The 12,152-nt window shown below is 62.8% G+C and overlaps 1 protein-coding gene across 6 annotated transcripts; it reads right to left on the bottom strand.

Moving 5' to 3' along the window:
• Positions 1-3,143: 3,143 nt before the first annotated feature.
• On the bottom strand, positions 3,144-11,741 carry MXD1 (MAX dimerization protein 1). Of its 6 annotated transcripts, none has more exons than XM_036396865.2 (6): positions 11,648-11,741; positions 11,463-11,559; positions 8,194-8,223; positions 7,102-7,216; positions 5,915-6,109; positions 3,144-5,836 (listed from the first exon to the last, which is right to left on the bottom strand). In XM_036396865.2, exons 1-6 carry the CDS (start codon positions 11,718-11,720, stop codon positions 5,420-5,422), a joined length of 927 nt encoding a protein of 308 aa, XP_036252758.1. In that variant the 5' UTR covers positions 11,721-11,741; the 3' UTR covers positions 3,144-5,419. The 6 variants fall into 6 exon arrangements, with proteins under 6 accessions (XP_036252758.1, XP_054373514.1, XP_036252760.1 ...); XM_054517539.1 differs by having other exon boundaries at positions 3,144-5,833; XM_036396867.2 differs by having other exon boundaries at positions 5,564-5,836; positions 5,915-6,074.
• Positions 11,742-12,152: the final 411 nt, after the last annotated feature.

Raw genomic sequence — 12,152 nt, 5'->3', positions numbered from 1 at the left:
GGACAGTGCGGGGAACAGGGGACACTGCCGGGGACAGGGGACACTGCCGGGGACAGGGGACAGTGCGGGGGACAGGGGACAGTGCCGGGGACAGGGGACAGTGCCGGGGACAGGGGACAGTGCGGGGGACAGGGGACACTGCAGGGGACAGGGGACAGTGCGGGGGACAGGGGACACTGTACAGGGACAGGGGACACTGTGGGGGACAGGGGACAGTGCCGGGGACAGGGGACACTGTGGGGGACAGGGGACACTGTACAGGGACAGGGGACACTGTGGGGGACAGGAGACATTGCACAGGGACAGGGGACACTGTGGGGGACAGGGGACACTGCAGGGGACAGGGGACACTGTACAGGGACAGGGGACACTGTGGGGGACAGGGGACACTGCAGGGGACAGGGGACACTGCACAGGGACAGGGGACACTGCCGGGGACAGGGGACAGTGCCGGGGACTGGGGACAGTGTGGGGGACAGGGGACAGTGCGGGGGACAGGGGACACTGCCGGGGAGAGGGGACACTGCCGGGGACAGGGGACACTGCCGGGGACAGGGGACACTGCGGGGGACAGGGGACACTGCAGCCAGTGCTGGGCACTCTGTGTGGCCCTGCCCCGCTGCCACCCCGCCCCGCTGTCCCCGTGTCCCCGTACCTGCAGGTGGCTGCCAGGCCCCTCAAGGACGGGCACAGCCCCGGGCTCGGCACAGAGCTTCAGCTTGGTACAGACCTTCAGGGGGTCCTGCGGGGCACACAGAGTGACCCGGCTGTCCCCAGCCCCCCGGGGCGGCCACGCTGTGCCCAGTGGCACCTGTCCCCCTCCCCTGTGGCACCTCCACGGCCGATTGGTTGGAGATTTTGCGGAGTGATTCCAAGAGCTGCTGGCACAGGGCACAGGCGTCCTGCAGGAGAGGACAGGGGGACACGGGGACATGGGGACACGGGGGTCTGGGACATTGGGAAATGGCCACAGAGGAGGACAGGGACATGGGGAGCATGAGGACATGGGGATGTGGTGGCACAGGGTTGTTGGGAGGTGGGACACGGGGACATAGGGACATGGGGGACATGGGGACATGGAGACGTGGGGGAATGGGGACATGGGGGAATGGGGACGTGGAGATGTGGGGGAATGGGGACATGGGGACCGAGGGGGAATGGGGACATGGGGACCGAGGGGGATGGCTAGGGACTCGTTGGTGTGGGACCATGGTGGGAGGACTGGGACCCCTCTGGTGGTCTGGGGACATTCAGGGAGGGGGCACAGGGACAGAGGGAAGGGTGGAGGGACATCAGAGGGGTGCTGGGGACACGGGGGGGGTCTCACCTCACTGGGGGCGTCTCTCAGCACCTCGGGGGGCCCCTGGCCGAGGAGGGGGCAGCGCCCCAGGGCCCCGCAGCGCAGCGCCGTCACCCAGTCCTGGCACCGGGCAGAGGGGGGCGCCCCACAGCCCCCCCCCGGCGCCCCCAAACCTGCGGCCACGGTCAGGGGGGCCTGGCAGCCCAGGACCCCCCCAGGACACCCCCAAAGCCACCCCACCCCAACACCAGCCCTCCGGGGGGACCCCTCAATGAACCCTCCCCGTGCAGAACCCATGGGTGGAAGGGACCCCCCCAGTGACACCCCCATGCCCCATCCACACCCCAAGAGGGGTCCAGACCCGCACCCAAGGGCCCCCTGCCCCCCTTGCCAGGGTCTGTGCCCCCGTCACTTCAGCACAGGGTCCTTGAGGGGGACGCGCAGCTCTGGGGGTGCCCCCGGTGTGGGGGTGCCCCCGGTGTGGGGGGCACGGGCCCTACCTGGGCTGGTCCCGAGCAGGGCGAGGAGCAGCGGCAGTGCCAGGGCCATGGCAGGGGACAGGGCTGAGCACGGGGACAGCGCTGCCGGGACCGAGCCCGCGGGCTCTTAAAGCAGGCGGGATGTGGCCGCTGGGACCGTGCCAGCTCACGGGGACAGGTGTGTCACAGCCACGGGGACACTGCGGGGCCGCCACCCCCGCCCTGCCACTCTGCGCTGGCCCCACGCCCGGGTCCCCATTCAAGGGCCCCGTGACCCCGGCAGGGCCCCCCTGTAATGTCCCCATGTCCCCACTGAGTCCCCAGCGCTGTCCCTGAGTTCCCATTGGGGTCCCCCTGTCCCCAGTCTCCCACACCCCCTCAGCCCCCCCTGTCCCCCCGCCGCATCTCACCCCCCTCCCCTCTGCCGTGTCCCCTTTGTGCCACCACGGTCCCACACCCCAATATTCCCCCCGTGTCCCTCCTGTCACACTCCAATCCCCCTGGCCCCCTCTGCTCCCCTTCGTGTCCCCCCAAAATCCCCCACGGCTCCAACCCCTCATGTCCTCCCTTGTTCCTGTGTCCCCCATGTCCCCCGTGTCCCCGTGTCCCCCATGTCCCCCGTGTCCCTCATTTCCCCTGTGTCCCCCGTGTCCCTGGTGTCCCCGTGTCCCCCATGTCCCCGGGGTCCCCCATGTCCCTCATTTCCCCTGTGTCCCCCACGTCCCCCCTGTCCCTCATTTCCCCTGTGTCCCCGTGTCCCCCGTGTCCCCCATGTCCCCCATGTCCCCACACCCCCATGTCCCCGGGGTCCCCCATGTCCCTCATTTCCCCTGCGTCCCCGTGTCCCTGGTGTCCCCCATGTCCCTCATTTCCCCTGTGTCCCCCACGTCCCCCCTGTCCCCAATCCCCCCCGTCCTGCCCCTCCCTGTGCCCCCTGTCCCCTCCCAGTCCCTTCCCGGCAGGGCCCTCCCCGGTCCCCCCTGACCCCACTCGTCCCTCGAGAGCCCTCAGGGCAGGTGTGGCCCCACGGGCGGGGCACCTGGCCCAGGTGAGGCTCTGCGATGGCTCCCAGGTGCCCCTGTGTCCCCCTGTGTCCCTCTGTCACCTGTGTGCCACCCCCAGTGCCACCCTCCCACCCTGTCCTTGTCCCCCCACGGTGCCACCCCCGTCCTTGTGCCACCCTCGGTGTCCCCTCCCCTCCCACAGCAATCCCGGCTCTTTCGTAACCAAATAATTTATTTCCTAACAATCAAACAAGACAGAAATATCCATGGACACAGCAAAGATCTCCTAAAACACGGAATTCCTAAAAAAAAAAAAAAGAGAAAAAAAAAAAAGAGGAAAAAAAAAAAAAGAGGAAAAAAAAAAGGGAAAAAAAAAGCAAAACAAAAAAAGAGAAAAAAGCACCATTCTATTGGCTTGCCACGGGGGTTCAGCCCTGCAGTGGGATACTCATATTTTCATATTTACAGCAGGAACGGCTGGAAATGGGAGCTGAGCCCCTCCCAGCCGGGCTGGAGCCACTGCTTGGGGAGCAGAAAGAACAGAAAAGAAGAGGGGGGAAAAGCACAAATCAGAGGCGTCCCAAAGAATAACAAAGGAAAGCTTGAGTGGAGACGGGGGTGGCTCCGCTGGAAAAATCAAGGATGAAAAGAAAAGGAAATTTTGGTGCTTCCTGGGAGCTGGTGGTTTGGGATCTGCATTCCAAAAGGAAAAAGAAAGGAACACCAGCCCCAAAAATGGGGGGTGGGTTTGGTTCCCACCCGTCCGTGCCCCGATCCAACTCCCCCCACTCCCCGGATTTTTTATTTTTGTCACAACCTATAAAAAAGTCCTTCCTGCAGCTTATTTGATAGGAATGCTGGTGGATCAGTGAATTCCAGGAGAAGGCTGGCACCACCACTGGGGACCCGGGGAGATTCCGGGTTAGTGCAGAGTTCTGGGGGTCCTGGAGCACAGCCCCACAGTGCAAAGGGCTGGGAAGGGTCAGCCTGGGGCAGGAGGGGAAAAAAGGGGGAAAAAAAGGCATTGGGAACTCAGAAAGGCACGAACCTGCCAAAGCCCCTCATCTGTGCTGAGGCCAAACCTTCACAATGTCCAAAACCAACCAAAAATCAGCGTTTGGTACCTCTGGAAGGGCCTTCCCAGCGCTGGGAAGCGCCTGCCCAGAGCTGGGATTCCCCAGGTGAAGGCAAAGCCACCCGAGCCAGGGCGCCAGCAGCTGGTAATCCTTTTTTTCTCTGTGTTTTCCACCTTTTGGCCTTTTTTTCCCTCTTTTTGGCGGTGCAGGGGGTTGAGCTCAGGTGCCCAGGGTCTGTGACAATGCCAGAGGGTGGAAAATTCCAGCAGCTTTGAAGGAAAATTGCTTGTGGTTTGGTTTTTTTTTGTTTTTTTTTTCTCTTATGAGCCAGCACATGGGAAAAAGAGCCAGAACCTGGAGAATTTGGGCAACTTGTGGGGCCTGTGGGTTCCCACTACCCCATGTGAGCCAGGAATGGGACTGGGGTATAGAAAGGAAAAAGAAAGGAGAGGAAAAAGGAGAGGAAAAAGGAAAAAGGAAAAAGGAAAAAGGAAAGGAAAGGAAAGGAAAGGAAAGGAAAGGAAAGGAAAGGAAAGGAAAGGAAAGGAAAGGAAAGGAAAGGAAAGGAAAGGAAAGGAAAGGAAAGGAAAGGAAAGGAAAGGAAAGGAAAGGAAAGGAAAGGAAAGGAAAGGAAAGGAAAGGAAACTGAGAAAGGGGCAAAGGGGAAGAGAAAAGGAGAAAAGAAGGGAAGGAAAAGAAAGAGAAGGAGAAAAGGGAAACAAGAAAAGGAAAAGAGGACAGGGATAAGGAGGAAAGGGAAAAAAAAGGGAAAAAAAAAAAAGGAAGGGAAGGGGAAAGGACCCAGGAAAGGAAGAAGCACCGGAGTCTCCTGCTGCCCATGCGCCCCCTCGCACTGCAGGGAGCCCTCGCTGCCTTCCAGCACCTGCAGCTCCTGAGCGGCACCGGCAGAGGGTCGGGGCTTTATCCCAGCCCCGTGAGCGCCCCCGGACCCCTCAGCCCGGCCTGGCCGGCTCCAGGGGCTGGAAAAGCGCCGGGACCAGCCCGAGGGGAAAGGGAAGGCGCTGGAGGCAGAGCTCTCCGCATCCCCACAAGCGGGAAGGGCTGGGAAGCCCCGGGCTGCCCTTCCAGGAGCCTGGGCCGACGCCGGCGGAGGCAGAGGGAGAATCCCGCGGGTTATTGCTGAGCAGAGGCATCATCTTTGTGCTGAAGGGGTGGAGAGAGGCCCCGGGCTCCCTCCGAGGTAGAAGAAGCTGTCCCCGAGAGGATGGGAAGGGAATTCCAGGGCTCTGGAAGGCCGTGCCACGCTCCGGGAGTGGCACAGGAGCCCACGGCTCTGAGCCTGCCCCAGCCAGGAACGCTCCGGGGCCGGGCAGGGCTGGCTTGGGGTCCCTGAAGGTTTAGAGTCGGGCGAGGCAGCCCCGACTGAGGCTGATCCCAAACGCTCCCGGCCCGGCCCCGCGGATGGGAACTCCACAAAGCACCGGCTCTGTCTTCAACCTGCTCCCAAAAACCCTCAGCTTTTCCTGAGGATGGAGGAGATGGGGAGCACCGGGCAGTGACAGCCTGGGGAGCACCCAGGGGAGGCTCCTGAGGTCGCTGCTATTGCCGGGACATTCCCGGCTCCTCCAGGGTGGGCAGAGCGGGGCGGGGCGGGCCGGGCAGAGAGGCCAACGGAGCCCCGGGAGCGGGCGGTGCCAACGGAGCCCCGGGAGCGGGCGGTGCCAACGGAGCCCCGGGAGCGGGCGGGCCGGCGGGGGTTTCCGTGCAGGGAATGCTGGCGGGGTCGCTGTCGCTGTGCTGGCTACCGGGATCCCGAGGGAAGAGCTCCCTAAATGCCCACGGGAAGCTTCCTGCTGCCGGCCAGCTTGGCGCGGGCGCCGCCGGAGCTGGAGTAGCCCTCGTCGCTGCCCAGGCTCTGCAGGCTGCCGCGCTCGTCCGAGTCGCTGGGGCTGCTGCTGCTCCAGTCCAGGTCGGCCGGGAGGTCGTCCGTGCTCTCCACATCCACGTCCATCTCTTCTGCCGGGGACACGGGGAGGGTTGGGGCTCCGGCAGGGCCAGGGCTCCCCGCGGCCGCGCCCCGGGGCGGGCTCTCACCTTGGTCCGAGTCGGAGCGATCGGAGGAGAGGCTGGAGCCGATGCTGTCGATCCTGACCCGCTCCATGCCCAGCTTCTCCAGCTGCCGCTGCAGGTGCCGCTGCTCCCGCTGCAGCTGCTCGATCTGGTGCAGGGCACGGCGCTCCTGGTCCTCCAGCTTCTGCGGGGAACACGGCACCCTGAGCCCAGGATTCCCTGGAACCACCCGGGATTCCCTGGAACCACCCGGGATTCCCTTGGAACCACCCGGAATTCCCTTGGAACCACTGGGGATGGGGCACCCTGAGCCCGGGATTCCCTTGGAACCACCCGGGATTCCCTGGAACCATCCAGCATTCCTGGCCCAATCCACCTCGGTTCCCAAGGGGCTCCCACCTTCAGCACATTTGGGATGTGGATGGAGCCATATGGATTCCAACCCTCCCAAGTCATCCCAGCCCAATTCAGAACTCCCAGTTACCCCAGCCCCATCCCAGTGCTCCCCCCATTACCCCAGCCCCATCCCAGTGCTCTCCCCGTTACCCCAGCCCCATCCCAGTGCTCCCCCCATTACCCCAGCCCCATCCCAGTGCTCCCCCCATTACCCCAGCCCCATCCCAGTGCTCCCCCCATTACCCCAGCCCCATCCCAGTGCTCCCCCCGTTACCCCAGCCCCATCCCAGTGCTCTCCCCGTTACCCCAGCCCCATCCCAGTGCTCCCCCCGTTACCCCAGCCCCATCCCAGCCCTCTCCCCATTACCCCAGCCCCATCCCAGCCCTCTCCCCATTATCCCAGCCCCATCCCAGTGCTCTCCCCGTTACCCCAGCCCCATCCCAGTGCTCCCCCCATTACCCCAGCCCCATCCCGGTGCTCTTCCCATTACCCCAGCCCCATCCCAGTGCTCCCCCCGTTACCCCAGCCCCATCCCAGCCCTCTCCCCATTACCCCAGCCCCATCCCGGTGCTCTCCCCATTATCCCAGCCCCATCCCGGTGCTCTCCCCGTTACCCCAGCCCCATCCCGGTGCTCTCCCCATTATCCCAGCCCCATCCCAGTGCTCTCCCCATTATCCCAGCCCCATCCCGGTGCTCTCCCCGTTACCCCAGCCCCATCCCGGTGCTCTCCCCATTACCCCAGCCCCATCCCAGCCCATGCCCCATACTGGAATGCTGCTCCCAGCTCCCAGCCCGGTGCCATTTAGGGCTCACCTGGATGTGGAGCCTGGCCCTGGTGAGCAGGCTGAGTGTGGTGTGCCGCCCGGCCGCTGCCCCCAGGGGCACCAGCCCCTTCAGCCTCTCCAGGCACAGCCGGAGCTGGGCGCGCCTGCAACGGGAGCACACGGCAGCCTCAGCTTCCCAAAGGCCATTCCCACCCCACTGCTGGGGAAATGGGGGTGCTGGGGGCTAAACCCCACCGGGAGCATTCCCAGCACCCATGGATTCCAGAAACTGGGAGGGAATGCAGCCAGGCAAAAGGAAAAGCTCCTGGATAAACCCTGCTGGCTGCTGGGGGGATCCCAGGCAATAAAATGCCAATGACCTCGTGATTCTGGGTGAGAAAATCCACTTTTGGTCATTCTCCCCCATCTCAGGGGGGCTGTGTGGCTCCTGCCCAGGCTAACACCCAGCTGCACATCCCTTGGGAGTGCTTCCTTTCCCTATTTTTAGTAGGAACAGGGTGGTTTTGGATACAAAAGCCCCAGATCCCTGCAGGAGCATTGGCTGTTCTCCAGGAACCCTCCCTCTTCCTGTAACATCTGGGTTTTTTCTGCTTTAACAGGTTAGTGGAAGAGGGAAGCTCCAGCTCCTGGAGGAAATCCCTTTTTCTGCTGAAAAAAGCAGCAGATCCCAGTTTCCCTGTGCCCATTCCCAACCCCAAGATGTAGGTCAGGTCCTTGGGAAGGGGTTGTAACACCCATCCCTGAGCCACCTGATCCCGGGCAGCTCCAAAGGGATTTTGCAAGGACCTGCTGGTCTTGTTTGGGATATGCTGGGAGGGAACAGGGATTTCCTCACCCAAAGGGCCTCGGGATGGCAACACAGCCAAAAAAAGTGGGATTTACTCGGGGTAAATCCCAAACTCCAGCTGGCTCAATGATGAGCCTGTGAAAAGATAATTTTCCTGAATAAGCAGGGCTGTGGAGATGGAGCTGGTTCCCAACAACCAAGGACAGGGAATGCTTTAATCCTCGGCGTCCTTTATCCCCTTCCTTCCCTCCCAAGCCATCTCAGGATGGTGGAACACCCCTGGAAAAGCAGCAATTGCCCCCAGCCCAGCTCCTGACACCCCCTGGCACTCACCTGTTCTTCTCCATCTCATTGTGCGTCGACCTGGAAGAGAAGGAAGAAGTTATTAACTCCTCTGGCTGATTAGGGATTAGCACTTGGGATTAACGTGTGGGAATTAGCAAAGGCTCCCTGCAAAAGCTGCACACCCGGGGGGCTCCCAGAGCTCCACACCCAGGCACGGTGAGTGCCAGTGACAGGGTCAGGAACACCAGGAAATGGGATTTCAAACCAGACACTCCTGAGCTTTAGAGCTGGGCTTGCATCAACAGCTCATCCCTGCCCCTCAGCCCAGGAATATAAAGTGGAAAAGCCTTCCCTGTGTCCAACAGCACCGAGCAGCTCTGGAGGAGCCCCCAAACAAATTAAAACCATAACAAATCCCCCTGAAGCTCCCCAGTTCCACAGAGCTGGGAAGAGGAGGAAAACAAGCCAGGGTTGGCTTTCCCTCCTCTGAAATCCAGGAGGAGGCCACAGGAGCTGCTTCCCTGCCCTGACTTCCTGACACCTCCAGAGGCTCCACTCCAGTTTGGGGGAAAATGTTGTTATGAGCCTGAAAATATAAACTGGGAATAACCCAGAGGCTGCGTGGATGGGGATGTCCACTGGGATGGCCCTGGGGGCTCTGGGAGTGCTGGAAAAACAAGGGATGCCACCAAAGAGAAAGGCAGGGATGTCACTGAAGGGAAAATGAGGGAATGTCACCAAAGGGAAAATGAGGGAATGTCACCGAAAGGAAAAGCCAAGGATGCCACCAAAGGGAAAATCAATGATGTCATCAAAGGAAAATGAGGGATGTCACTAAAGGAAAACCAGGGATGTCACCAAAGGGAAAGGCAGGGATGTCTCCAAAGGGAAAGCAGGGATGTCACTAAAGGAAAACCAGGGATGTCACCAAAGGGAAAGGCAGGGATGTCACCAAAGGGAAAGCAGGGATGTCACCAAAAGGAAAGGCAGGAATGTCACCAAAGGGAAAGCAGGGATGTCACCAAAGGGAAAGCAGGAATGTCACCAAAAGGAAACCAGGGATGTCACCAAAAGGAAACCAGGGATGTCACCAAAGGGAAAGGCAGGAATGTCACCAAAGGGAAAGCAGGGATGTCACCAAAAGGAAACCAGGGATGTCACCAAAAGGAAAGGCAGGAATGTCACCAAAGGGAAACCAGGGATGTCACCAAAGGGAAACCAGGGATGTCACCAAAGGGAAAGCAGGAATGTCACTAAAGGAAAACCAGGGATGTCACCAAAAGGAAACCAGGGATGTCACCAAAGGGAAAGCAGGGATGTCACTAAAGGAAAACCAGGGATGTCACCAAAAGGAAACCAGGGATGTCACCAAAGGGAAAGCAGGGATGTCACTAAAGGAAAACCAGGAATGTCACCAAAGGGAAAGGCAGGGATGTCACCAAAAGGAAACCAGGGATGTCACCAAAGGGAAAGCAGGGATGTCACCAAAGGGAAAGCAGGGATGTCACCACCACAGCAGTGGGAGATGCTCTCCGAGGTCTCCTTCCCTTTTCCAGCCTTTCCTGAAGGATCACCCTGCTCCAGTGGCTTTTGGACCCCATCTCCCACGTGCCCAGAATTGTTCCATCCCAGCAGGGACACTTCCCAATCCAGGGGACTCTCCTGGCACACTGGAAGGGCTCAGCCCCTGGGCAGGGTCTCCTTTCCATTTCTCCCTGAATAAACGTTTCACACCCAGCCCTTTACCAAGGGGCTGCCATGGGCTGCAGCTTTATGAGTTTTTTCCTTAATTCTAAAATATCCAAACACTTCCTGAGCACAGGTACAGACAGGGTTGAAGCTCCCATCACCTCCACACCCCTTAATTACAAATCCCTCCTCTTTTCTGCCTGGATCCTTCCTGGAATGGCTCTTTTCTCTTCAGGACTTGCATTCACCATCACCAATATTTAGGGGGTCAAAAAAAAAGAATGGATTCATGGATTTAAATTCTGGATGAAACAAACAGGGACAGAGGGGATGGCAGCCTCACCCCGGGGCAGGTGGAGCTCCCACATCCTCTCCAGAGCCACCTCATGCCCACAGAGCCACTGCTTTGGATCCCCAGCACTCTGAACCTCAGCTGATCACCGGCTTTCCCTTCAGAATGTGTCGTTATATTCCTGAAAACCGCAGCAGACCGACCCAAAGCGAACCAAATATCCCCGGAAGGAGCCCGCAGTGAATCCGGGCAGGACAAAGCCCCGGGTTCCCCGGAGCCCGTGCGATTCCGCCCCCCGAGGGGCTCCCGAGCCCCGCCCCGGCCCCGGGGCACCGGGGAATCGCCACCTGCCAAAGGTCGGGGCGGCGGCGCCGCGCAGACGGGAGCGCTCCCGAGCAGGAAAAGGGTGACAGATGTGCTGCCACCAGCACCCGGCTCCTCCCTGGCACCTCGGGGACGCGTCGCGATGGGGCTGCTGCCCCCACAGCGTCCCCGCGCTGGGGACACAGCCCGGAGCCAGCGGCAGCGGAGGGTCCCGGCGGTGGGGAGGGGACTGCAGGGGTGGGATGAAGGCTCCGGGCTGTGGGTTTGCCCCTGGAATTCAGTGTGGGTTCTGCAGCTTGGAGAAAAGAATTTAAAGCCAGCGGGGAACGAGGACAGAGGGACAAGGGGAGGCTCTGGGCGGGTTTGGGGTAATTCAGGAGGTGACAGGGGGGCCCCTCCAGCCCGGGCCGGCTCTGTGACAGCAGGAGCGCTCCGGGCCGGTCACCCAGGGACAGGAAGGTGCCACCCACGGTGTCACACCCGCTGACAGGTGGACTTTGGTGACAGCAGAGCCCCACCCAGGGCTGTCACACACCCAGCGACAACAGGACCTGCCCGAGCCGGGTCACCCCATGGCAGCAGGGTCTGTCACGCAAGCCGGGGACAGGAGGTGCCCCCGGCACTGTGACATCCCCAGGGACGGCGGGGGGCCCCGCCAGAGCCCGGGTTACCGGGGAACCGGCCCGGCCCCGGTGCCAGCGGGGACAGGACTCCCCGGGCCCGGGGCACACTTGGGCACAGGGGACCCGTCAGGGACCGAACAGCGCCATGACAGGAGGGTCCCCCGGGCCTGTCGCACCCCCGGTGACAGCGGGAGCGGGGCGGTGACCCCGGCCCGGCCCGGGAGCCGCGGCCTGACCGGACACGGAGCCCCACGGGCCTGTTCCCCCGCCCGGTGCCAGCGGGGGCTCCCCGGGCCGGGCCGCGCGGGGCCGGAGCTGCCCCGGCCGGGCCCCACAACGGCCGGGGCCCTCCGGGCCGGTCCCCCCGCCCCGCCCGGTGCCGCCGTCACCTGCCGCCGCCGCCGCTCCTCCGGGCCTTGGCGCGGCGCCGCGGGGCCTCGCCGTCCTTCCCGCCGGGCCACAGCGAGGCGTAACCGTGCTCGGCTTCTGCGGAGACACAACGGCGGTCGCGGGTCACGGCGGGGCCCGGCCGGGGGCGCCGCCGGGGGCACCGCGGGGGCGGCGCGGGGGGTACCTCGCTCCCGCCGCTCCAGGAACTCGGCGGCCTCCAGCAGCATCTGGATGCCGAGGCGGGGGGGGGCGGCCATGGCGGGGCCGGGACGGGCCGCGACCGGCGGCGGGGGGGAGCGGCGGCCTCTGCCCGCCCCGAGCGCCGCTCCGCCAGACCCCGCGCGCGCCACGCCCCCGCCGCCGCTCATTGGCGGAGGTTGAGACAGGCCCCGCCCGGCCCCGCCGCTGATTGGAGGATGAGGAGGAGGCCCCGCCCAGCGCCTCCACGAGCGGCGGAGAGGGAGCGTGGCCGCGCCTGAGGATACGCCCCCCGCTCGCTGCTATTGGACGAGAGCGCCACGCCCTCCTGCTATTGGCCCGACCCTTCCCTGGCGGGGCCCCGCCCACACAACGGGCCCCGCCCCGTTGGCCGCACGCTCTGCCCTGACTCACTTCCTGCCGCTCAGCCAATGGCGAGGCTGGACGGGGGAGGGGGCGGCGCCTCGGCTACGTCGGGCAACGTAAGCACG

This window comes from Molothrus ater, chromosome 28, assembly GCF_012460135.2.
Source record: "Molothrus ater isolate BHLD 08-10-18 breed brown headed cowbird chromosome 28, BPBGC_Mater_1.1, whole genome shotgun sequence".
In the NCBI taxonomy this organism is placed as follows: domain Eukaryota; kingdom Metazoa; phylum Chordata; class Aves; order Passeriformes; family Icteridae; genus Molothrus; species Molothrus ater.
Note: the sequence above shows the minus strand (reverse complement) of the source record. Positions and strands in the feature narration are given on the sequence as shown.